At 40.9% G+C, this 26,687-nt stretch overlaps 1 protein-coding gene across 2 annotated transcripts in view; it reads left to right on the forward strand.

The window, feature by feature from the left end:
* The window catches only part of LOC134338554 (ABC transporter B family member 1-like), a 142,935-nt gene that overhangs the window by 69,790 nt on the left and 46,458 nt on the right, over nt 1-26,687 (forward strand). For both annotated transcript variants that reach the window (XM_063034460.1, XM_063034461.1), the window contains one exon: nt 8,582-8,715. In XM_063034460.1, coding sequence (XP_062890530.1) covers nt 8,582-8,715 — 134 coding nt within the window. The remainder of the gene's footprint in view (nt 1-8,581; nt 8,716-26,687) is intronic.

Here is a 26,687-nt window from a genome sequence, read left to right on the forward strand (position 1 = left end):
TGAACAAAAGTGGAAGGAATTCTGGCTTTTACATCTTGGGGGTTGGAATTTAGTGTTTTGATATTGTGCTCCAAATATGAAACAGAGGCATGTTCTGACCATTATATGTAAGGAAAGAGATGCTAACTTTGGAAGAATTGGATTCAGATTTGCCAGAAAGATGCCTGGATTCTGAGAGCTAAATTATGAGAAGATGGGGACAGAAGTAAGAATTTTCTACCCTAGAACTGAAAAGGTTGCTAGGTGGTGAGACTGAAATTCCCAGTTGCTCCGATTGTGAGAAACCACTTTGACTCGTAAGGAAATCTTGGGTCCTGCAGAGGGTTGCAGAAATCTCAAATCCTGTTCTGCAAATGGTAGCAGATGCTAGGTTAAATGTTAACTTTGAACCTGATTTTTATGAACCAAATGTAATTAGGAATTTAGAGTAAAAAAACGCTATGTATATGGAGTTAGATCAAAATAAAGACATAATCTCAATGAATGCTGGGGGCATATTGGAGTGGCTGAAATGTCCGATACTGCTCTGATGTGTTGTGCACTGAATTAATCCCTTTGATATGGGTGCACTATTTAATATTGTAGCTCCAAGAAGTTTAGTTCAATGAAATTTATAATGAGACGCTCATTTTAGCCTAAGCTAGAAGAGGGTTTCTTATTTAGGATGTCTTTCTTCCAGCAATTTGTTCTGGTATAGTATTACATTCTTTGCAAAAGAATCTTGTTCACTTGCCTTGTGACCAGCATCCTCTTTCAAAACTATTTACTCTAAATACAATGTGATGTGTCACTAAACCAGCTAAGTGAATTGAGTGTGATAATTGGGAGACTATAGTACCAGCATTTGACGGAGAGACCTGGAAAATAAATCCAAGCCATCTTGTTCATAAATTTGCATTGTTTTGGTAGTGCTTATCTTCTCTGCATAGTGGCTATCATTCTTTGCATTCTGGAGATTACATTCACTGGTTTCTCTCTTTCATCCACTCACATATGATTTCACTTAAAATTAAGGGACTAAGAATTGCGAATACAAAACTAACATAACAATGACTACATTGAAAACTTGAAGTTTGTGCCTACTGATGTATTGTGCTCCAGAGCCACTTCATGACCTTGCAAATATAACCGTATTTTTCCTTAGTCTAACAACCCAACATTCAGAGTTACTGTGCTATTTATTCAATGTTCATCAATATCGTGTGAGCCATGGTAGCTTTGTTATAAACTGGAAAATGTATGATTTTTCACATTCTAGAATGACTATTAAAACAATCTGCAGCCTCTACTTTCCGCAGCTTCCTTTAGTAATGAAATTTCTATTTTTTTAAAGAAAGCATTTTCACACTTTGTGTGAGAGCATTCGTCTACATGCCACTGTTAGATTTCAACACGTCTGCATTCTTGCATAAATTCCAATTTAAGAATATGCTCTTTACCAGTGACTTTCAAGTGTAGGGAAAAGAAAGGTAGAAGGATGATAGTTTTCTACAATTTAGTTGCTTCATTTAATCATGTGTTGCATCTCCTCCAGTCACCACAGGGTAAGATGTTTGGAGTGTGTAATTATGCAATAATAACATACAACAGTAGAGAGAATATGTAAACTATTGGCTTTGGGATAAAGTTTAAGTCACTTATTGTTTTATTATTTGTGAACACATTCCTGCTTTCCAAACTTTGCAGATATTTTCTGTCGTTCAACTACTAAGATTTTTTTTAGAATAATTATTAAAGCAACACATAAAATGCTGGAAGCACTCAGCAGGTCAGGAAGCATCTGTTGAAATGAACAAACAGTCGATTTTTCGGGCTGAGACCTTTATTCAGAACCATGGATGCTGCCTGGCTTGCTGAGCTGAGTTCCTCCAGCATTTTGTGTATGTGGCTTTAGATTTCCAGCATCTGCAGAATTTTTTTAAGAGTAGAGCAGCTCTTTTTATTTTAAAGACTTTTATTTCTACACGCAGTTATCTGCAAACTAAATAAAATCTCTGGAATTTAACTTTGCATCAGATCATATCACAATAAGAATAGAATCAAGGTTGTTATCACTGGCGTATGTCATGAAATTTGTGGTTTTGCGGCGGCAGCAGTGCAGTGCAATATATACAACGTTACTATAAATTACGAATAAGAAATATATAAAAATAGTGAAAAAAGAGCAAAATAGTGAGGTAGTGTTCATAGTTTAATGGACTGTCCAGAAATATGATTGAAGAGGGGAAGAAGCCGGACCATAAGACATGGGAGCAAATTAGGCCTTTTGGCCCATTGAGTCTGTTCTGCCGTTCGATCATGGCTGATTTATTTCCACTTTCAAACCCATTCTCCTACCTTCTCCCTGGAGCCTTTCATGCCCTTGCCCTTCAAGGCACCCTGCTTTAAATATCTCCAGTGACTTATCTCCATAACGATCTGTGGCAATGAATTCCAGTGTCACCACCCTTTGTCTGAAGAAATTCCTCCTCATCTCTGTTGTAAAGGGACGTCCTTCTGTTCTGAGGTTGTGTCCTCTGGTCCTAGATGCTATGCTTTGTAACTTTAGAAACTAATTGACGGAAAAACATGGGAACCAGGACTCGTTTTCTCTTCTTCGTTTTACTTTAGTGAGTGTTACACACATGACACGGTAGTGTAATAACTATGTCATTCAGGTACTTGTACAAATTATGTAAAAAACAAAGAATACTTAATGAAAGAAAATATTTGCAATGTTATTTAAAAATTACTGAAATACTAGTGCAGTACAGTACACTCCTTCCTTTCCTGCTTAGTTGTAAACGCTAGCTCAATATAGAATGCACGGCTTATATACACATATGTAGTGTACACACAGTATACCATATAATATAACTATTATATAGACATCCACAGTATAATATATTTTAAATTGTCCCAAATTCATTGCTGTGAAGGACTTTTTGCGTTTGTGGGATAATGCCTTTACAGACGGAGGTTGGGGGGCTGGGGGTGGGACACTGGCAGGAGAAATGTGAGGCTGTGAAACAATCTCATGTTCTGGGGTCTCCTCCGTGGTGGTCATCGGAGTTAACTCTAGGATGGCAGGAAGTGATTCTGACAGCTCTGGCCACCTTTCTTCATCAACAATTGACTCTTCTTTCCTCAGCTTCTTAATGAAATATAGCTGCTGGTATGCCTTCTTCAATCTGTTGGATTTAGGATAGATCCTCTGAGATGTTGATGCCCACCTTTCCACTGCTGACCCTTTGATGGGGACTTGTGTACGTTCTCCCAACTTACCTTTCCAATGTCTTACCAATGTCGAGTGCAAGATTATTGTTGTGACACCTCTCAACCAACTGATCTGTCTCCTTCCTGTATGCTTCCTCATCACCATTTAAGATTCTGCCAACAAATCTTGTCATCAGTGAATCAATAAATGACATTTGAGCTGCGCTTAGGTGCAGAGTCATAAGTGTAGAGAGAGTAGAGCAATGGGCTAAACACGCAGCCTTGAGCTGTGCCTATGTTGATTGTCAATGACTGTAGTCTCCCGATGAGGAAGTCAAGGATCAAGCTGCAGAAGGGCGTACAAAGGCTCAAGTTTTGAAGTTTGTTGATTAGTGCTGAGGGAATGATGGTACAGAACACTGATATCATATGAATCATAGGCTAATATTAATGAAGGTCTCATGTGTATTGCGGCTTAAGTTAGATTCAAGATTGCTTAATGAAATTTCATGTACATAAGTGTAAAGAAGAACAAAATAATTGCTACTCTAAGCTAATGTAACACAAAAGATAAAGAAAACACCAACAAAAAAAACACTATATAAATAAGCAAAATAGCTTACATGCATTGATTGTATGTCCTTAAAGTGATATTAGCATGCACATAAGATGACTGACAGGGAATAATCAAGTACTGATGGAGTTAGTGGGTGGAGGTGTTGATGAGCCTTACTACATAAGAGTTTTTCAATTTTAATGTGTGTCTTTCAACAACTAGTCTATTTTCAATTGGATCTTAAGCACTAAGTGGAATATTATCCTCCGGTTTCAGTTACTATAGTGGGCTTCCCTTGTTAGGCCAGTTAATCACCGCTGTACTGTAGATATAATTAGGATGTGTTTCTGTTTGATTCTGTTGAACCAATTCTTCATAATGTGTCCCCAGAGTTGATGTCAGACATCCCACCCTGCAAAAACTCATTTCAGGGAGGTATCCCCCCAACCCACCCCCCCCCAATCGGTCGACCTCCAAGGGTGAATGTAATACTTTGTTTAGTGATTTTGTCTAATCTGTAAACCAAGTTGGATATATGCAGAAAATGTGACATTAAAATATGTACTTATATTATCATGTTTATTCTATTACAATTTTAAGCAAGTCTACAAGGAGTTTGGCCTCATCACGTAGGACATCAATAGAGTAGCTCCTTAGCAGCCAGCCAGCTAGTTTAAATAACGTTAGCTATGCTAATGAATGAATGACACCTGTTAAACTCACCTCAACATGTCTTTTACATTTTAACCCACCATGGGCAATAGAAAACTCAATGTTGCAAACAGTGCAGCGAGCAACACTGTCATTATTTTTGAGGTCGACTGTAAAGCCTGCCCACAGAGAAAACTGATAGGTCTACTTAGCAGGGGTCCCCAACCTTTTTTGCACCACAGACTGCCTGACCGAGGGGGGATGGGGGTGGTGGTGGTGGTGTTAATCACGACTGGAATATAGGTGATAAGTCAGCTGTTAGTCACTTATAAGAGGCTAATACACTCAATTTCGTTTCTAAAAGGGTTTATCTAACGAATTTAATATTAAACACAGCGCATATTTTCCTCGCATGAATGTATAAAATCATTGCAACACACCAATATCGCTGAATCAGTGGGAGCCCTGGGCTTGTTTTCCTGCAACAAGACGGTCCTATCGAGGGGTGATGGGAGACAGCGATACTCGAAGGGGGTTCCTTATGTCCAGTCTATTCTACAATTTAGTTTTTGTTGCATTCATTGCAGAGATATGTTGGAAATGGAAGCAACGTTTTCGGTGCTTCCATGGCTATCTCAGGATATTCAGCTTTGACTTTGATCCAGAATGCCAGCAGAGATGTTATGTCAAACATACTTTTCAGCCCACTGTCATTTGCAAGCTCGAGGAGTTGATGATCTTCCCGCGCTGACATGGATGACGCGTGGGTAATGACCTTGCATGCATTCAAGTGGGCGTGACAGGGAATGAGGAAAGGTGCTGCTGACTCATATCGTTTCATATCGCCAAATCATATCGTTTCCTCACGGCCTGGTGGTTGGGGAGCACTCAGCGTGAAGAGAGACCAATCAGGATGCTCCCCCTCCCCCTCCCCCTCTCAAAAAAAATCGATTTCTGGGATATTGTATATAAATTCTGGGCGTCAGCGAGCCACTATCGATATGCGGAGACTCCTGGAACTTCCGGGAGAGGTGGGATGTCTGTGATGTAATCTGCTGAAAATTTTGAGCAGAAATTCTTTTCAGTGTAGCTAGTGTTTCTGTAATCATTTGCACTACTTTAATTGGCTTAATGCTAAAAGTTGGGTCTTGCCCACAGGATCTATTCATTACCAATGGGAGTTAAAGCTGATTGCACTCTTCTTGTCGGTTGCTTTTGAACATTTGAGCTGATTGTTTTGGGGCCAGCAAGTCAAGAGCATTCTAACGTTTTCCAGTTTACTAAGTGAGTTCTGTACCCCAAAATACCTGTCTGTATTTTTAAAATCAAGTCATCCAGGGATAGTGGATACCATTGATTATTCTTTGTGGCAACCATATTTATTCAATCTGCTTCAAGATATCACTTAAGTTTTTTGAGGAATATTTGTAAAGCTAACTTTTAAAATTACTCTGCACAATTGCACTGGTTTGTCTGCTGTTGTGCTGATGAGTTTCGGCAAGAACCTGAGAAGAAACGCTTTTGAACAAGCATGATTTTGGATACAATTTACTTCAGTCAAAACGTTTGTAAAAAAGTATTTAGTAGATTAACAGTACCTTATGGAGAAAGCAGACAGGGTGAATGGCCGATCACAAACAAGAGAAAATCTGCAGATTTTGGAAGTCCAAGCACAAAATGCTGGAGAAACTCTGCAGGCCAGGCAGCATCTATGGAAAAGAGTACAGTCGACATTTCGGGCTGAAACCCTCCAGCTGGACTGGAGAAAAAACGCTGAGGAGTAGATTTAAGAAGTGGGGGAGAGGGGTGAGAGAAACACAAAGTGATAGGTGAAACTTGGAGGGCGAGGGATGAAGTAAAGAGCTAGGAAGTTGATTGGTAAAAAGGCCATGGAAGAAAGAAAAAGGGGGTGGGGGGAAGCACCAGAGGGAGGGGATGGGTGGTCAAGGAGATAAGGTAAGAGAGGGAAAAGAGGATGGGAAATGGTGGAGGAAATGGGGTGGGGGACATTACCGGAAGTTTGAGAAATCTATGTTCATGCCATCAGGTTGGAGGCTGCCCAAACAGAATATAACATGTTGTTCCTCCAACCTAAGTATGGCCAATCATGACAGTGGAGGAGGCCATGGATAGACATATCAGAATGGGAAGTGGAATTGAAATGGGTGGCCACTGGGAGATTCCACTTTTTCTGGCGGATGGAGCATTGGTGCTCAGCAAAGCAGTCTCCCAATCTACGTCAGGTCTCACCGATATACAGGAGGCCATACTGGGAGCACCAAACACAGTATATAACCCCAACAGACTTTCAGGTGAAAGTGTCGCCTCGCCTGGAAGGACTGTTTAAGGCCCTAAATAGTAATGAAGGAGCAGGTGTACCACTTGTTCCACTTGCAATGATAAGTGCCAGGAGGGAGATCAGTGGGGAGGGACGAATGGACAAGGGAGCTGCATAGGGAGCAGTCCCTGCGGAAAGCAGAAAGTGGTCCCACCCTGTTACTTGTTTAAAAAAAACACGCCATCTCTTTTTCTCAATTCTTCCGCTCTGCTGCATCTGCTCTCAGGATGAGGCCTTTCATTCTAGACAAAGGAGATGTCTTCCTTTTTCAAAGAAAGAGGCTTCCCTTCCTCCACCATCAACACTTCCCTCAAACGCATCTCTTCCATTTCACACGCGTCTGCTCTTACCCCATCCTCTCACCACCCTACCAGGGATAGGGTTCCTCTTGTTCTCACCTACCAACCCACCAGCCTCCGCGTCCAGCGCATAATTCTCCGAAACTTCTGCCACCTCTAACAGGATCCCACCACCAAGCACGTATTTCCCTCCCCTACCCCCCTCTGCTTTCTGCTATCCACAGGGCTGGCTCCCTTCGCGACTCCCTTGTTCATTCATCCCTCCCCACTGATTTCCCTCCTGACATGTACCTTGCAAGCAGAACAAGTGCTACATCTGCCTTTATACATCCTCTGTCGCTACCATTCAGGCCCCTGAACAGTCCTTCCAGGTGAGGCAACACCTCACCTGCGAGTCTGTTGAGGTTATATACTGTGTTCAGCACTCCCAGTGTGGCCTCCTATATATCGTTGAGACCCGACGTAGATTGGGAGACTGCTTTGCCAAGCACCTACACTCCTCTGCCAGAAAAGGCTGGATCTCCCAGTGGTCACCCATTTTAATTCCACTTCCCATTCCCATTCCCATTCCGATATGTCCATCCATGGCCTCCTCCACTGTCGTGATGAAGGCCACACTTAGATTGGAGGAACAACACCTTATATTCCGTTTGAGTAACCTCCAACCTGATGGCATGAACATTGATTTCTCAGACTTACAGTAATGCCCCCACTACCTCACCTTCACCATTTCCCATCCCCTTTTCCCTCTCTCACCTTATCTCCTTGCCCGCCCATTGCCTCCCTCTGGCGCTCCTCCTCTTCTTTCTTCCATGGCTGCTGTCTCTTTCACCAATCAGCTTCCCAGTTCTTTACTTCATCCCTCCCCCTTCAGATTTCACCAAACACCTTGTGTTTCTCTCTCCTCTAAATCTTTTAAATCTAATCCTCAGCTCTTTTTTTTTCTCCAGTCCTGCTGAAGAGTTTCAGCCCAAAACATCGACTGTACTCTTTTCCAATAGATGCTGCCTGGCCTGCTGAGTTCCTCCAGCACTTTGTGTGTGCTGCAGGGTGAATGTCCTATGTTCATGATCTTTTCTTGGAACTGGAGTGCTTCTACATCAATAAAATTGATGATGTTGGCAAGTGGAAGTGCTTGTCTCCATTTCAATTTTGTAATGAATTAGTGGAGCTCAATTTGGCTCACAGCCAGTGTGCTACAGTTGGCTTTTTCTGCAAAAGGGAATGTAATATTTGCCAAATTTACTTCATTTCTCATTTGTGCCTTGTGCGCTAGTTTTGCTTTAAGCAGGTGTCTCAAGATATGAACACTGTCATTCTCAAATGAGGTTGAGGCATAAAAAGTTGAACATCATGATCGTGGTAATAGAAGGAAATTATTACAAATCATCATTTTTGGGTGCAAATTTGGAGATTAAGAAAAAAGCCACTGCTTTCTATGTGCATTTGTTATTTTGGTATGCTAGTGGTAATTTTGTTGATTTGGAGCTTTACTACATAGAATAATAAACTTGTGTATAATTTAATGTATTCTTTGATTAGGAAAATGTGATCTGCAAACTTTGGATCCTCAGTGGTTTCGGCAGAAGATTTCAGTTGTTAGTCAGGAGCCTACGTTGTTTGCAACATCTATTAAGAAAAACATCACATATGGAAGAGAGGCGAATATGGAAGAGGTAGGATATTGCAAATGGTATTGTGGTTCAATTGTGATGTAGTAACCTACGGATTTTGGGAAAAAAATAGTAATTGTCTGAAACATTATGAAATCTACAGTTATATAGTTTGTGTTAAATCCAACTGATTCCTATGAGTTTTGATTTTCCAAGATGGAAAGCATTACAATAGAGAGCAGAAATATCTCTACTTGTTTAACATTTTTTCTGACCTTGAGTTGTCTCAAGGCAGATAGAACCTTTGGATATGGATAGTCCTTAAAATGTGAAATAAAATCAAAGCCTCTGATTTCATTATCTGAAACTTAGAAACATAGAAATCCTACAGCACAGTAGAGGCCCTTCGGCCCACAAAGTTGTGATTTACAACTAAGTGAAATTTTCAGTTTTGACCATTGCTGTAACTGAGAAATTTAATACTGCAATTCTTCATTTAGGCTTATTGTGTTTTTTTTAGCTTAATCAGGTTTAAAAAGTTTTGTTCAAATTCTGTAACTTCTGACGTTGATATATTAATCCCTCTTTTGGCTTGACCAGCCTTGAGCTGTGAATTCTCTTTGCCATAAGCTGTTCCACACCATTAGCAAGTTTGCAAGGGAGTAGAAAGGAAACAATAAAAATGAAATATGGATTTTAATGAAATGTTGATTAATGCAAATTTTAAAAAATAGCCGGCAAAATTGCATCTAAGGGCTGTGGGAAGTTGAGTTTGTTTAGACTGGAGATGATAGAGAGCCTTGCTGAGCTATTAAAGATCTTGAGACCATCAGCACTTTATATACTTACAATAAATCCAGGAAAGATGAAAAAGATAGCATGCAGTGAGGTTCAAAAGAAAGGGGTGAATGAACAGAACAAATGACCTTCAATAGTACAAAGCTGATATTTAAAATGGACTATGAAAGGCCTCATTGGAGATAACATCAGTAACAGCAATTTTAAGGACAAGTGGTTGATGATATCAATTTAAAGTAGCTAAAGCTAGGGAAAACTGATCTGACATAATAAGAGTCCTTTATTGGTTTTCACATATTTGTTTCCATCCTTATTTTGGAAATGCTTGTAATAAAGAAAAAGATTATCCACCAGAAAGCAGCAATAGATTTGTTAGATTACTTCTAAAGTGATGTTTGTGTTCTGAGCTCACCATATAATTTTGCATAATTTGTGTACTGAAGATGATATCTATAGAGGCTGTATAGTTGAAACAGCTGTTGGTTATGAAAGAAGAATTACAAACTCAGGCACGCTTGAGCTTGTTTTGCTATTAGGGGCTTGTGTTTATTGGAGTTTTTCACACATATGAAACATTGTGAATGAGGAAAAACATTCACTGATCTACCCAGCTTGTCCTACATGACTGCAGTGCCTTCTCAATCCTAATCAATATATTACCACTCCACCCAAAAGCCTAAGAGAAGGGGAAACAAGTCATATAAAGCTCAGGCCTGTTGAAGGATGGGGAATTAACTTGGAAAATTCCAGCTCTCCTTCCTTGAGCCATCAAAACTAGCCCAGGTGATGACTCTGACCTTTACTAATGGAATCCAGTAACTAACCCCTGTGTGAGAAAATATCTTATCCAGCCAGAAACAAGTCAGTTTTTTGTCTGAAGGAATTCAGTGCCTCAGCATTCATCAGAAAGGCCAAAAGTTGTAGTGTACTTTTCTCTACAAAAAGAACCAGTGCCCACCTTTAAAATTAGCCTACCTATCCAGATAAATTTTTTATTTGTCTCACTTTTGATTTTTATCATAGAAAATAGGGCCAAGGGTTTTTTTTTCCATATCTCTAAAAATTTAAGTCAAATTTATTATTTAAGTCAACCTTAAGGTTGTTATAGCCAGGAGAGGTAGTGGGGACAAGCTCCCTTTATGTATTAAATGCTTCCAATGGTGTGCGTCTCGAATAGCCTCTGACAACCAAGTCCATCTCCTGGCCTTCATGTGTGGCTTAAGCCACAAAGCCTGGCAGAACGGTTTCTACCCTCAGGAGAATGGGCAAAGGCAGATAACTGATACCTTAAAACCAGTTGTTCCTGACAGATGAGGCTCATCAGCTGTGGTTGGCAGCTCATGTAGGAGAAGGAAAACTCTGATCTCAAACTTCTGTTGCCTTGTAATTATACTCACTCATGGGGAAGGCCTCCAGAGTAAACCCAGAGGGGGAAAAATCAGGATCTGGAGTCCCTAAGGCAGTTCTACTTGGAGTTCAACGCTGACTGGCAACTCTTGCGATGCCAATGGTGCCATACTGAATCCATCTCTGCAGTCCCTTTGGATTCATCAGCTGCATGGAGGGAGAGCCTGCATGGGCGACAGCTTGTTCTCCACATTGTACTGTCCTGGCAAATACCGACTTGCATATCACCTAGACAGCTGGGACGCAGAATCCATGGACAACCCTGAGGCAACGGAGGGGTGGGGGGGCGGGGGAGTCCTCGTATCTAGGTCAGGTCATTAGTAAGCAAAGTGTGGATATCAGTTAGTTTGCCAGACTGTTTTCAAAATAAGATTGCATGACTAATTCTTTGTTTTGAGATACTTTAAAGGAAAATAAAGTTCAAAAGTTGCTTCGTAATAACAGAAGAAACTCACATGGGCCTTAGATGATCATAGGCCAACTTTAACAAGTGGCTCATTTCCTAAAATGTAACTCAAATGCATGTCTCTTTTTTTTGAAAAAAAAAGTGGTGTTGGAATATTTAGCACAACAGAAAGCTATAATATTGCTATGAGGTGATAATAGTTCCCATTCATTATAAAATTCCCGAAGAGGGAAGTTGTTGGCTTATCAGCACTGCCTTTTGTGGAGAATTGACCAAAGAATGAAATCTCAAATTAACTCTAGCCTTCCTTTTTAACTCTTGAACATTTAGAGAGATTCTATCATAGTAAGTGAGAGATGATTCAAAATCAATACTGCAAGACGATTGCCATTTCAAGAAACTATCGAAAGCAGATGAATATCATTGATTAGTTCGATGATGGCTTGAATTAACATTTTTAACCAAACCATTTAGTTAATGTTTTAACTGTTTTGATAATGGATCGTGACTCAAAACATTGTCCGTCCCTCTGCCTCCGTAGATGCTGCTTGACCTATTGAGTTCTTGCAGCATTTTGTTTTTATCCTCCATATTCTATCTGTATCCTCTTGTGTTGCCATTTTAACTTGATTAGCTGTCTGAATGATAAATTTATTTTGAAATTGTCATTTCCCACTGCAGGTACAGAATTCTTTATTTTTAATGGTAAATAGCTTGCTAGTATTTATTCTTAAATATAGTCCCATGTCTTTTGCCTGTCAGCGAATTTGAAATATTGTTATTAGTATTTCTTGTAATGTTAGTGATGACTTTCTGAGCTCTCAAAGTTCATTATTGATAGGAAGACTTCATGATTCAGTGTAGAATTAATAGTGGTAATGAATATGTCCAGAACAGTTACTACCCCTCGACCATCAGGCTCTTGAATCAAAGGGGGTAACTTCACTCAACTTCACTTGCCCCATCACTGAACTGTTCCCACAACCTATGGACTCACTTTCAAGGATTCTGCATCTCATGTTCTCAATATTTATTCTTTCTTTTTCTCTTGTATTTGTGCAGTTTGTCTTTTGCACAGTGGTTGTCTTTCATTGATTTTATTAAATAGTCATTGGATGTTTTGAGTCTGCCTATAAGAAAATGAACCTTCAGGAGCAATCTATAGGGCTGTTGATAGGGCTTTAAATACATTTCTGGAAACAGGATTTTGAGAGAAAAATTTAAAAAAAAATTGGTGAAAGGACACGGGGTTAGTGCAAGGTAGCAAAATATTGCTAGTCAGGGTCCTAAAATGGACAAAGCATGTATGAAAATAGCACTGTAAATAGTGGGAAATCAAAGGGTGTTGACTTTCAGAGTGACCTTGGTGTTCTTGTAAAGGAATCATAAAAGTTAATATTTAGCTGCAGCAAGTATTCAGGAAGCCAAGTGGTATGTTGGCCATTTTTGGAATAAGATTTGAATTGAATGTAAAGATACCCTGGTGAAATTTCATATAGCTCTTGTGAGACAGTGCTTGGAATTGTGCATACAAGATATTTAAGACAAATGTATAGATTGTGGCTATTGGAAGGAATGACGAGATTTGGGAATGGTGCAGGACGGAGTGCAAAAATAATAGGTTGGCCATAATATTAAATAGTAAAGTAGGCTCAAGAGGCTGAAGAGTTGTCTCTTGTTTAAACTTGTGTTAACTTGATTGTGTAACCTTTGCTAATGTGCCCCTTTGGAATCAGTCGCTAATTGTCATTGCTGCTAAGGTAAATGCTGCTATTTATAAAATGATGGTGTTTACTAATTCCTATGTCCTTGTACAATTATTTCCAGATGCTTAGTTTTTAAAGCAAAGTGATTAGGATCTGCAGATTTTGAAATGTATAGAAAATTCTTTACATGTGTTTGATGCTAAATGTCAATTTGACATCTGGAGGGAATGGTAGCATTGGCTGTTAAGCATGAACTTGTAATATGGGCATAATGTATAATGAAAACAGATATTTTTTCAATCTATCTCATGAACCTGGAACTCTTGTACTGTTGTATTTCTGGTGTATTTGGGTGCCACAGTAGCGTAGCAGTTAGTGTGATGCTCTGGAGCTCAGGGCATCAGAGTTTGGGTTCAACCCTGGCATCCTCTGTAAGGAGTCTGTAGGTCCTCTCCGTGGAATGCATAGGCTTTCCCCATGCATTCCCATTTCCTCCACTGTCCAAAGGTGTACCAGGATAGGTTAATTTGTCATAGTCTATAATTTACAATTTTGAATACATCCATATTCATATTAACTGCAATAAAAAAAACTTCCATTCAAATCTTGTATCTTTTCCCTCCTTATCAATTTCTTTTACATTTTTAAAGGTGCTTTTTAGATCACCTCTGCATTTACTGTGATGAAGATGCTCCTAGGCAGGGAGCTGTGTTCATATTTTACAGTATTGTGAGCTTCCAGTTTTGGTTAGGCCAGCTGCTGGCAATAGGTTATTCTGTCATGTGCAGAAGAGAGGTTCATGGCTGAGTATCCAGCTGTTGGTAGAACAATGTTGAATGAATTCCCACAGTATCATTTTCCTGACATCTTAACTGGAGGAAGTTATGGTGATGGGTAGAATCTCTCGCCTTGAAATCAAAGAGTGATGTAGAAATCGTATTACTGTTTTATTGTGCTGCTTTCTACTTCTGTGGCATTAACTAGTGTTTTCAGTGAGGCATGACCTTCTCCATTAACGCCTTTTTGCAGTTGGATATTCTTGTGAGAATTACTCATGTTTTCAATTATGTTTGTCAGGAGTATACTCCAGAGAGAACTAGGCGTTAAGAATGCTACGGTGCAGAAATGAAGATATATTTAAAGAGCCACTTGAAAGAATGGATGTAAACCTTAGTACATTTGCATTAACTAGTCATTAATAAATTAATGACAAAGTTGTAACTGTTAAATGCTAGTGGATAGGATACAGTTTGCAAAACCAATCTTGTTGATAAATATGCAGGCACATTTTCAATTGTATGTTTAATTGGAATCAGCTGCATGAATTCAAGTAGTGACTGCTTTCAATGAACAAAAAGAGCCCAGAAGCAAAAACCTAATTAAATTTCTTTAATTAGTAGATAACACAAATGTAGGTCATAGACTGCATAGAGCCTTCAGCTAAATTACTAAAAAAAGCATTTATTTTAAATATAGACTGAGTACAAAATATTGTGCACAGTAAGTAGATTTAGGCACCTCACTAAACACCACTAGTTTATTAATGTTTTCATGTATAAACCAATTACTGGGATAATATATAATCCTCATCTTTTATAGTCATTCACTTGGAGTCTGATTTTTTAATTATCTCACTAGTTAATTATTTCTGTGGATATGTTAAAATTATAGTACTCTGGTATAGTACAAAGAAAATCAAATCTTGCATTTATAATGCCTCCAGGTGAGTAGAGTTGAATGTTTTTATTTGAAAACCCTCTTTGAATTCATATTGATTATTTATCTTTGCATTTAACCTGTTAAACCATATAGACCAGTTAGCCTGACATCAGTGGTGGGGAAGATGTTGGAGTCAATTATAAAGGATGAAATAGTGGCACATTTGGATAGCAGTAACAGGATCGGTCCGAATCAGCATGGATTTATGAAGGGGAAATCATGCTTGACTAATCTTCTGGAATTTTTTGAGGATGTAACTATGAAAATGGACAAGGGAGGGCCAGTGGATGTAGTGTACCTGGACTTTCAGAAAGCCTTTGATAAGGTCCCATACAGGAGATCAGTGGGCAAAATTAGAGCACATGGTATTGGGGGTAGGGTACTGACATGGGTCGCAAATTGGTTGAAAGACAGGAAACAAAGAATAGGGATTAACGAGTCCCTTTCAGAATGGCAGTTGGTGACCAGTGGGGTACTGCAAGGCTCGGTGCTGGGACTGCAGCTATTTACAATATACATTAATGATTTAGATGAAGGGATTAAAAGTAACATCAGCAAATTTGCAGATGACACAAAGCTGGGTGGCAGTGTGAAATGTGTGGAGGATGTTGAGATAATGCAGGATGACTTGGACAGGTTGTGTGAGTGGCAGATGCATGGCAGATGCAGTTTAATGTGGATAAATGTGAGGTTATCCACTTTGGTGGCAAGAACAGGAAGGCAGATTACTATTTGAATGGTGTCAAGTTAGGAAAAGGGGAAGTTCAGCGAGATCTTGGTGCCCTTGTTCATCAGTCACTGAAAGTAAGCATGCAGGTACAGCAGGCAGTGAAAAAAGCTAATGGCATGTTGGCCTTCATAACAAGGGGAATTGAGTATAGGAACAAAAAGGGTCTTCTGCAGTTGTACAGGGCCCTGGTGAGACAGCACCTGGAATATTGTGTACAGTTTTGGTCTCCAAATTTGAGGAAGGACATTCTTGCTATTGAGGGAGTGCAGCGGAGGTTCATGAGGTTAATTCCCGGGATGGCAGGACTATCATATGTTGAAAGATTGGAGCGACTGGGATTGTATACACTGGAATTTAGAAGGATGAGAGCGGATCTGATTGAAACATATGAGATTATTAAGGGATTGGACACGCTAGAGGCAAGAAACATGTTCCTGATGTTGGGGGAGTCCAGAACCAGAGGCCACAATTTGAGAATTAGGGGTAGGCCATTTAGAACAGAGTTGAGGAAAAACTTTTTCACCCAGAGGGTTGTGGATCTGTGGAATGCTTTGCCTCAGAAGGCAGTGGAGGCCAATTCTCTGGATGTTTTCAAGAAAGAGTTAGATAGAGCTCTTAATGATAGCGGAGCCAAGGGATATAGGGAGAAGGCAGGAACGGGGTACTGATTGTGGATGATCAGCCATGATCACAGTGAATGGCGGTGCTGGCTCGAGGGGCCGAATGGCCTACTCCTGCACCTATTGTCTATTGTCATTTGCTATTGTATACAAGACTTCCAATTTATGCCATTGTAAATCTATTGGTGGGGGGGAGTAAAATAAATCAATGAAATAACAAAAGCTCTTTGCTAAAAAGATGCAAAGGGTCGCAGATGAGTAATCTGGAGCAAAAAATCAACTGCTGGGGGAGCTTCGTTAGTGAGGCAGCATCTGTGTAGGTCGAGAGGTGATTCATATTTCAAGTTTGAGACCCTGTATCATGACTGAGAGTGTGGAGGGCTGGTTTCCATTTCTACAATTTCAGTCCTGATGCACCAAAGTTTTACTGGAAAAATGCTGCTTAGGCATAAGTACTCACATAGTTGATCTGTAGATTAAACGTTCACCTTGCAAGTTGTTTTGTTGTTGTTCCTTTTCACTCCTTTTGGCACATCGAGTGACGTATTTGCCATTTCTGTAGCATTTGACTGTTTTATTTTATGAGGCCAAGTTGCTGGCTGCAACAGCAACCCAGCAAAGATGGAAAGTGTGCAAAGAGCTGGCTGGATTTGAACTCAGGACCGTTCGTCTTGAAGTCTGGTGCAGATGCTACTTCACAACTGGCTGGCTATGCAAGTTGTTTTATTGAGTGATTATTTATATTTTTGATGATGAAAATATTGCAATATTTCTGACATGGAGTGGTTGCTCTGCACTCAGCATTGTAATCAAATGATGCATTTGAGAAAAGGAGTCAAATCTTGAGACTTGAGTAGGAACGATTGATGAATCTGATTAGGGGAAAAATATCTGAGAAATACTTGAAAGTTGCAGAACAGTGACTTTGTGGAGACCATACTTGCAAGTTCACTGAGTCTGGGACTAAATTACTACACCCAGATTTCTAATAATAATGATTTAGTGTCAAGCCATCACACTGTTCCTTTATTGTTGTCTTACAATTCCATTGTATGGTTCCGAATTTCATTTGCTTATAAATGCTGTTTGACAACTGAGGAACTGTCAACAGCTGTGTAATTGGTTCAGATTCTGTGACTAAACAGTTTCCAGCACAGCTGTAGTTTTGTGAGACAATGTTTCTTGTGTTTTATAGAATCCGTTTCATATTGAGTAAGGGCCTTATTGTAGAGCTTTCCTCTTGATGTTGCTGTGTTACTTCTGCAAAACTGCAATATCATTACCTGCCAACAAATAGATGGCAAGCAAAAAGCATGTTGATTGTTCATAGATCAAAATTATAAGTTGTCTTAGTGTTATTTCTTTTCTCATGGAAAATTGTATGATTTACATGTATTTGTGATGCATTTAATTACCGCTCATGAATCATTTACTTAGTTAGATTACTTGTGTAGATTTCTCGTTATGCTCTCAGTAGAAATTTCTGTCAATTATGCATGATTAATAGCAGAACAGTTGCAGATCAATTACTTGCTGTTAGGTGCAGGAAACTTTCATTTTAATTGTATTTGTATAGTTGCAGCGAACAGGGTTAATGTTCAGTTTTTACCACCAAGTCATCAATGCTTCATAATTCATAAAGCAGATTTATATAAATGTCTAATTAGTCAAATGCAAATTCACATTAATAAAAGAATTTCAAACACTAATGAACAGAGTAAAAGCATAGAATGTCATGGCAAGCTTCTTACTCTAGTGGTCATTCTTGTTAAATTTAATTATAGAAGAACGATTAGGTGAGAAAACAAAATCTGAATTATTTCAGTGGAAAAAGGTGTGTTGAGCGAAGGAAGGTTAGAATGTATAGCAATACATACAAACTACTGGAGGAAGTCAGCAGATCAGGCAGCATCTGTGGAAAAGAGAAAACAGTTGACTTTTTGGGCTGAGACCCTTCTTCGGGACTGAGAAGGAAGGGGTGAGATGCCTGAATTTAAAAAGCTGGTGGGTGGGCGGGGGGGGAGAGAGGCTAGCTAGCAGGTGATAGGTGAAGTTAGGTTGGTGGGAAAGGTCAAGGGCTGGAGAGGAAAGTATCTGATAGAAGAGGAGAGTGGACAATAGGAGAAAGGGAAGTCGGTGGGGGGGATCCAGGGAAGTAATGGGCAGGTAAGAAATGAAAGGTCAGCGTGGGGAAAATAAAGGAAGGGGGGTGGATGGAATTTGTTCACCGGAAGGAGAAATCAATACTCGTATCATCAGTTTGGACAGTATCCTGTGTTATGGTCAACATAGTTTAATGCAATGATTGTGTAGTACAAGCTGAGTTCAAATTTACAATATACCCAATGTGAAGAAAACTGCAAGTGCATTATCAGAACAGAGCTTATTTAAAATCAGAATCATCTTTACTGATATAAATCAAAAAGCTCATGTTAAAGTTAGGTTCGTGAATTGGGCATTGCTATTTAGGAGAAAAGAAATAGCTCCAGAAGAATTAAAAAAATGAATGGAATTTTAGTTACAATTGTAATTCAACAGTGTCTATAAAAAGTATTCATGCCCTTGGAAGTTTTCATGTTTTTTTTGACACTGATCAACAGAAAAAGACTCTTTCATGTCAAAGTGAAACCAGATTTCTACAAAGTGATCTAAATTAATTACAAATATAAAACACAAAATAATTGATTAAGTATTCATCCCCTTTAATATGACTCACCAAAACATCACTGGTGCAGCCAATTGGTTTTAGAAGTCACATAATTAGTTAAATATGCAGTCAAGGTGTTTCAATTTTTGTGGTAAAAATACACCTGCATCTGGAAAGTCCAACTGCTGGTGAGTCAGTATCCTGGCAAAAACTACACCATGAAGACAAAAGAACTCTCCAAGCAACTCCACGAAAAGGTTATTGAAAAGCACAAGTCAGGAGATGAATACAAGAAAATTTCCAAGTCACTGAATATCCCTTAGTATACTGATAATAAGTCATTCATCAAGAAATGGAAAGAATATGTCACGACTGCTATTCTGCCTAGAGCAGGCAGTCCTCAAAAACTGAGTGACTGTGCAAGAAGGGGATTAGTGAGGGAATGCCAGTATGACAACTCTGGCAGAGTTGCAAGCTTCAGTGGCTGCAATGGGAGAGACTGAACATACATCAACTGTTGCCCAGGTGCTTAATGGGAGAGTGGCAAAGAGGAAGCCACTATTGGGGGAAAAGAAAACTTGCATGAAATCTCAGCTAGCGTTTGCCAGAAGGCATGTGGGAGACTCTGAAGTCAGCTGGAAGAAGGTTCTATGGTCTGATAAAAACAAAATTGAGCATTTTCACCACCAGGCTATGTTTGGCGTCTGTCAAACACCACACATCATCAGAAACACACCATCCCTACTGTGAAGCATGGTAGTGGCTGCATCATGCTGTTGGGATGCTTCACTGCAGCAGGCCCCGGAAGGCTTGTGAAGGTAGAGAGTAAAATGAATGCAGCAAAATACAAGAAAATCCTAGTGGAAAACCTGATGCAGTCTGCAAGAGATCTGCGACTTGGGAGAAGATTTGTTTTCCAGCGAGAAAATGACCCCAAGCATAAAGCCTAGGCTACACAGGAAAGGGTTTAAAAACAACGAAGTTAATGTCCTGGAGTGGCCAAGTCAGAGTCCAGACCTCAATCCAATTGAGAATTTGTTGCTGAACTTGAAAAGGGCTGTTCACTCATGATCCCCAAGCAATCTTTGTCAGAGCTTGAGCAGTTTTGTAAAGAAGAATGGGGAAAAATTGCAGTGCCCAGATCTGCAAAGCTATTAGAGACCTATCCACACAGACTCAAGCCTTTAATTGTTGTCAAAGGTGCATCTACTAAATACTGACTTGAAGGGGGTGAATGCAATCAATTATTTTGTGTTTAATAATTGTAGTAAATTTAGAGTAATTTGTAGAAGCTTGTTTTCACATTCCCTTCCCTGTTTTCACTTTGATACGAAAGAGACACTGTGATTCAATGTTGTAAAACAATAAAACATGAAAACTTCTTGGCGAGGGGAGGGGGGTCAGGTGAATGCCTTTAACAGGCACTGTATATAGCCTTGGTACTCTTTTTAGAAAGCTGTGTTTTAAATGAGACTTACAGTATCCATTGGAAAACTCTTGTTTCACAATAGATGTCAAATATATACTGCCTGCATCACAGGTGTCAGATTTTGTTTAAAAAGCACTAACACAAATACGTTGTGTTCTACTCATAGCCTATTCATTTTGTGGTGCATATATCTATCTTTAATAGATTAGTCTACATATTTTAATAGTTATTTAAAAATCTGTTTCAATCTATCATGCAGAATTCAATATCTAATAAGAACAACAGTAGAAGAATTTATCAAGGTGTAGAGGACAATTTTACTAAGCTGATCAGGAGAGCAGTGCTGAAGATTGTATCTTTGCCTCTGAATTTGTTTTCACGAGCTGGGTTGGAGGAAAAGAGATGGAGAGTTAATGTGAATGATGGGGTAGGGCAGAAAGAATAATATTATCCAAGATTTCAATCTTATTCTTCTGCACAAAACTTGATGCATTTGCTTTCTTAAATTATTTTATGAAGGAAAATCATCCAGGTGTCTGATTCCTTCATTTCACTCTTTGCCTTGAAGATCTTCAATGAAAATGTTCCAAAATAAGATCAGGTGGCATTTCTTTTGCCCTATACAATCCATTGATGCTAAGAACACAAATTGGATACAAATTGATAAGCTTCAAGAAGTTCAAAGTACGTTTATTATCAAAGCATGTATAACATTATACAACCTTGAGATTTGTCTCCTTGCAGGTAGCCACAAAACAAAAAAAACAAAAGAACCCATTATATTAAAAAAAATCCAGCAAACACCCAATGTGCAGAGAGGGAGGAAGAAAAAATCGAATCATACAAACAATAAAAGCAAGCAAACAGCATTCAGAACAGAAGTCCATAGACATGAAGTCCATGATCGAGTCCATAGACATGAAGTCCATGATGGAGTCCATAGACATGAAGCCCGGAGCAGGCCACAGACTCAGCCTCAGTTCATCACACAGCAGAGCAAAACATTGTGGAGCTCACGGACACAAAGTCCAGAGCAGGCCCGCAGCCTCAGCTGCAGAGTTAAGACTTGGGAAATGCCAGTGATTTCACAAGTATTCTGCTTGATTTGAGAAAATTAAATTTGCATATTATTTTCTGATGTCTAAATATGACCTTGGTTTACTGCTCTATATTTGCTTCTTGTGTGGCAGTACCGTTTTTTTTTAATTCCAGTTTGTTCTTCCTATCTCTGAAACATGCTGCGTACTTTAAATCTCTGTGTTCCTCAAATTCTGATGACTTTTGGATCTATGATTTCCATGGCATTGCCTATTTCAAAAAACCAAGTGAAATTAATGTGTTTGGCCAGTCCTTGTTTGACCACTTTATCACAGTCTTTGAAGAAGTAGATAAAAGGATACTTTTCATCTCGTAGCTCTATACTTGTATTTATAGAACTCATTTGATAAGAATATTGTAGGAAATTGATGTAAGGAAGTAACATTGCTAAGGATAGAAGATTAGCTGGTTAAAAATAAATGTGAGTCTAGGCATAAGTGCATCTTCTGGTTGGCAGAATGTAATAAGTGAATTGAGCAAACTTGAGGGGTTGAATAGACAATAGATGCTCTTGATCTACATGTTCATATACCCTACTTACCACCTTTAAGATATTTCTTGAAGCCCAATTCATTGAGCTAGCTTTTGATCATTTAATTAAGTTTTTGTGCTAAACCAAAATTTGTTAATAATGGTTTTATGAAGCTTTTTTGGGTGTTATATGATACTAAATACAGTTTGGTTATTTCTTGCTATGAGTTTTACTTCAAGAAATGGAGATCTACCACTGAATCAGAAATTGAGGAGTATTTTATCTGTCTGGTCGTTTGGGAACAGTGTTAAGTCATCAAGTCAAGTCACTTTTTATTGTCATTTCGACCATAACTGCTGGTACAGTACACAGTAAAAACAAGACGACGTTTTTCAGGACCATGGTGCTACATGAACAATACAAAAACTACACTGAACTGCGTAAAACAACACAAAACTACACTAGACTACAGACACAAAAAATGCTGGTGGAACGCAGCAAGCCAGGCATCATCTATAGGAAGAGGTACAGTCAACGTTTCAGGCCAGGACCCTTCGTCAGGACTAACTGAAAGAAGAGGTAGTAAGAGATTTGAAAGTAGGAGGGGGAGGGGGAGATCCAAAATGACAGGAGAAGTTAGGAGGGGAGGGGTGGATCTAAGAGCTAGAAAATTGATTGGCAAAAGGGATACTAGACTGGAGAAGGGGACAGGAAGCCTGAGGAGAGACAGAAGTGGGGGAGGGGAGCCGGGCGGGTGGTGAGCAGGCGAGGAGTTATAGTGAGAGGGACAGAGGGAGAAAAAAGAGGAAAAGAAGGGGGAAAAATAAAATCTATATTAAATAAATAAGGGATGGGGTGTGAAGGGGAGGAGGGGTATTAACGGAAGCTAGGGAAGTCAATGTTCATGCCATCAGGTTGGAAGCTACTCAGATGGAATATAAGATGTTGTTCCTCCAACCTGAGTGTGGCTTCATCTTGACAGTAGAGGAGGCCGTGGATAGACATATCAGAATGGGAACGGGATGTGGAATTAAAATGTGTGGCCACTGGGAGATCTTGCTTTCTCTGGCGGACAGAGCGTAGGTGTTCAGCAAAACAGTCTCCCAGTCTGCGTCGGGTCTCGCCAATATATAGCAGGCTGCACTGGGAGCACTGGACGCAGTATATCACCCCAGCCGACTCACAGGTGAAGTGTTGCCTCACCTGGAAGGACTGTCTGGGGCCCTGAATGGTGGTGAGGGAGGAAGTGTAAGGGCATGTGTAGCTCTTGTTCTGCTTACAAGGATAAGTGACGGGAGGGAGATCGGTGAGAAGGGATGGAGGTACGAATGGACAAGGGAGTCAGGTAGGGAGCGATCCCTGCAGAAAGCAGAAAGAGGGGAGGGAAAGATGTGCTTGGTGGTAGGATCCTATTGGAGATGGCGGAAGTTGCGGAGAATTATATGTTGGACCCGGAGGCTGGTGGGGTGGTAGGTAAGGACAAGGGGATCCCTATTCCTAGTGGGGTGGCGGGAGGATGGGGTGAGAGCAGATGTGCGTGAAGTGGGTGAGATGCGTTTGAGAGCAGAGTTGACGGTGGAGGAAGGGAAGCCTCTTTCTTTAAAAAAGGAAGACATCTCCTTCGTCCTGGAATGAAGAGCCTCATCCTGAGAGCAGATGCAGCGGAGACGGAGGAATTGCGAGAAGGGGGTGGCATTTTTGCAAGAGACAGGGTGGGAAGAGGAATAGTCCAGGTAGCTGTGAGAGTCCGTAGGCTTATAGTAGACATCAGTAGATAAGCTGTCTCCAGAGATAGAGACAGAAAGATCTAGAAAGGGGAGGGAGGTGTCAGAAATGGACCAGGTAAACTTGAGGGCATGGTGAAAGTTGGAGGCAAAGTTAATGAAGTCAACAAGCTGAGCATGTGTGCAGGAAGCAGCGCCAATGCAGTCGTCGATGTAGTGAAGGAAAAGAGGGGGACAGATACCAGAATAGGCTTGGAACATGGACTGTTCCACAAAGCCAACGAAAAGGCAGGCATAGCTGGGACCCATACAGGTGCCCATGGCTACACCTTTTGTTTGGAGGAAGTGGGAGGAACCAAAGGAGAAATTGTTAAGAGTAAGGACTAATTCCGCTAGACAGAGGAGAGTGGTGGTACAGGAGAACTGGTTAGGTCTGGAATCCAAAAAGAAGTGGAGAGCTTTGAGACCTTCCTGGTGGGGGATGAAGGTATATAGGGACTGAACATCCATGGTGAAAATAAAGCAGTGGGGGCCAGGGAACTTAAAATCATTGAAAAAATTCAGAGTGTGAGAAGTGTCACGAACATAGGTGGGAAGCAATTGAACAAGGGGGGATAAAACAGTGTTGAGGTATGCAGAAATAAGTTCGGTGGGGCAGGAGCAAGCTGAGACAATGGGTCTACCTGGGCAGGCAGGTTTGTGGATCTTGGGTAGGAGATAGAAATGGGAAGTGCGGGGTGTGGGAACTATAAGGTTGGTAACAGTGGATGGGAGATCCCCTGAGCAGATAAAGTTGGTGATGGTGTGGCAGACAATGGCCTGGTGCTCCTTAGTGGGGTCATGATCGAGGGGTAAATAAGAGGAGGTATCCGTGAGTTAACGCTGTGCCTTGGCAAGGGAGAGGTCAGTACGCCAGACTACAACAGTACCCCCTTTATCAGCAGGTTTTATAGTACGGTTAGGATTAGTGCGGAGGGAGTGGAAAGCAGAGCGTTCAGAAGGAGTGAGGTTGGAATGGGAACAAGGTGTGGTGAAGACTACAGTCCTACCCAGGACTGCATAAAGTGCACAAAACAGTGCAGGCATTATAATAAATAATAAACAAGACAATATGCACAGAAGAGGGCGGTAGGTTGGTGTCAGTCCAGGCTCTGGGTATCGAGGAGTCTGATGGCTTGGGGGAAGAAACTGTTACAAAGTCTGGTCATGAGAGCCTGAATACTTCGGTGCCTTTTTCCAGATGGCAGGAGGGAGAAGAGTTTGTACAAGGGTGTGTGGGGTCCTTTATAATGCTGTTTGCTTTATGAAAACAGCATGTGGTGTAAACGTCTGTAATGGCGGGAAGAGAGACCCCGATGGTCTTCTCAGCTGACCTCACTATCCGCTGCAGGGTCTTGCGATCTGAGATGGTGCAATTTCCGAACCAGGCAGTGATGCAGCTGCTCAGGATGCTCTCAATACAACCTCCGTAGAATGTGGTGAGGATGGGGGGTGGGAGATGGACATTTCTCAGCCTTGGCAGAAAGTAGAGACGCTGCTGGGCTTTCTTTGCTATGGAGCTGGTGTTGAGGGACCAGGTGGGATTCTCCGCCAGGGGAACACCAAGGAATTTAGTGCTGTTAATGATCTCTACAGAGGAGTTGTTGATGTTCAGCGGAGAGTGGTCGTTCTGTGTCCTCCTGAAGTCAACAACCATCTCTTTTGTTTTGTTCACATTCAGTGACAGGTTGTTGGCTCTGCACCAGTCCATTAGCCACTGCACCTCCTCTCTGCATGCTGACTCATCGTTCTTGCTGATGAGACCCACCACGGTCGTGTCATCGGCGAACTTGATGATGTGGTTCGAGCTGTGTGTTGCAGCACAGTCGTGTGTCAGCAGAGTGAACAGCAGTGGACTGAGCACACAGCGCTGGGGGGCCCCCCTGCTCAGTGTGATGGCGTTGGAGATGCTGCTTCCAATCTGGACTGACTGAGGTCTCCCAGTCAGGAAATCTAGGATCCAGTTGCAGAGAGAGGTGTTCAGGCCTAGTAGACTCAGCTTTCCAATCAGTTTTTGAGGAATGATTGTGTTGAATGCTGAACTGAAGTCTATGAGCAGCATTCAAGCGTATGTGTCTTTTTTTTGTCCAGGTGGGTTAGGGCCAGGTGGAGAGTGAAGGCAATGGCGTCGTCTGTTGAACGGTTGGGACGGTACGCGAACTGCAGGGGGTCCAGTGAGGGTGGCAGCAGGGTCTTGATGTGCCTCATGACGAGCTCTCGAAACACTTCATGATGATGGACGTGAGTGCGACAGGATGGTAGTTGTTGAGGCAGGACACTGAAGACTTCTTCGGCACGGGGACGATGGTGGCGGCCTTGAAGCTCGTAGGAACGATGGCACTGCTCAGGGAGATGTTGAAGATGTCAGTGAGAATCTCAGTTAGCTGGTCTGCACATCCTCTAAGAGCCCAAAAAAAAGGTAACTGATCATAACTTTTCACCTACAAATTGAAATAAAGCGACATCAAGGCTCAATGCCTTCGATGCTCATTTTGACCATCAAAACATGGAGAAACCTTCACAAACTCCCATAGTGATATCAGTGACTGTGGCCGGTGAGGGCATCCTTTGGGGGAGAAACCATGGAAAGGATTTAGCCCAGATAGGGTACCTGGACGAGTACTAAAGACCCGTGCTGATCAACCGACTGAACTGTTCATTGATATCTTTAACCTCTTGCCTTGGCAGTCTGAGGTACCCACCTGCTTCAAGAATAATATGGTAACCTGACCCAATGACTGTTGTCCATTTAGCACTGACATCAACTGTGATGAGGTGCTTTGAGAGGTTGATGATGAAACTTATCAGCTCCTGCCTGAAAAGTGACTTGGATTCGCATCCATCGTCAAGGACCTCCACCACCTAGATCATGCTCTTTTCGTTTCTGTCATTAGGAAGAAGGTACAAGAGTCTCGGGATCTGCACTGTCAGGTTCAGGAAAAGTTATTATCCCTCAGCTATCAGGGTCCTGAACCAGCGTGGATAACTTCCCTCAGCTTCACTCGCCCCATCACTGAACTGTTCCCACAACCTATGGACTCACTTACAGGGACTCTTCATTTCATGTTTACTGGTATTTATTGCTTGCTTATTTAATTACTTATTTATTTTTCTCTTTCATATTTGCAGAGTTTGTTGCCCTTTGCACATTGGTGGTTTGTCTGTCCTGTTGGATGCGGTCTTTCATTGATTCTATTATGTTTCTTGGATTTACTGTGTATGCCCGTAAGAAAACAAATC

This window comes from Mobula hypostoma, chromosome 27 (assembly GCF_963921235.1).
Source record: "Mobula hypostoma chromosome 27, sMobHyp1.1, whole genome shotgun sequence".
NCBI lineage: Eukaryota > Metazoa > Chordata > Chondrichthyes > Myliobatiformes > Myliobatidae > Mobula > Mobula hypostoma.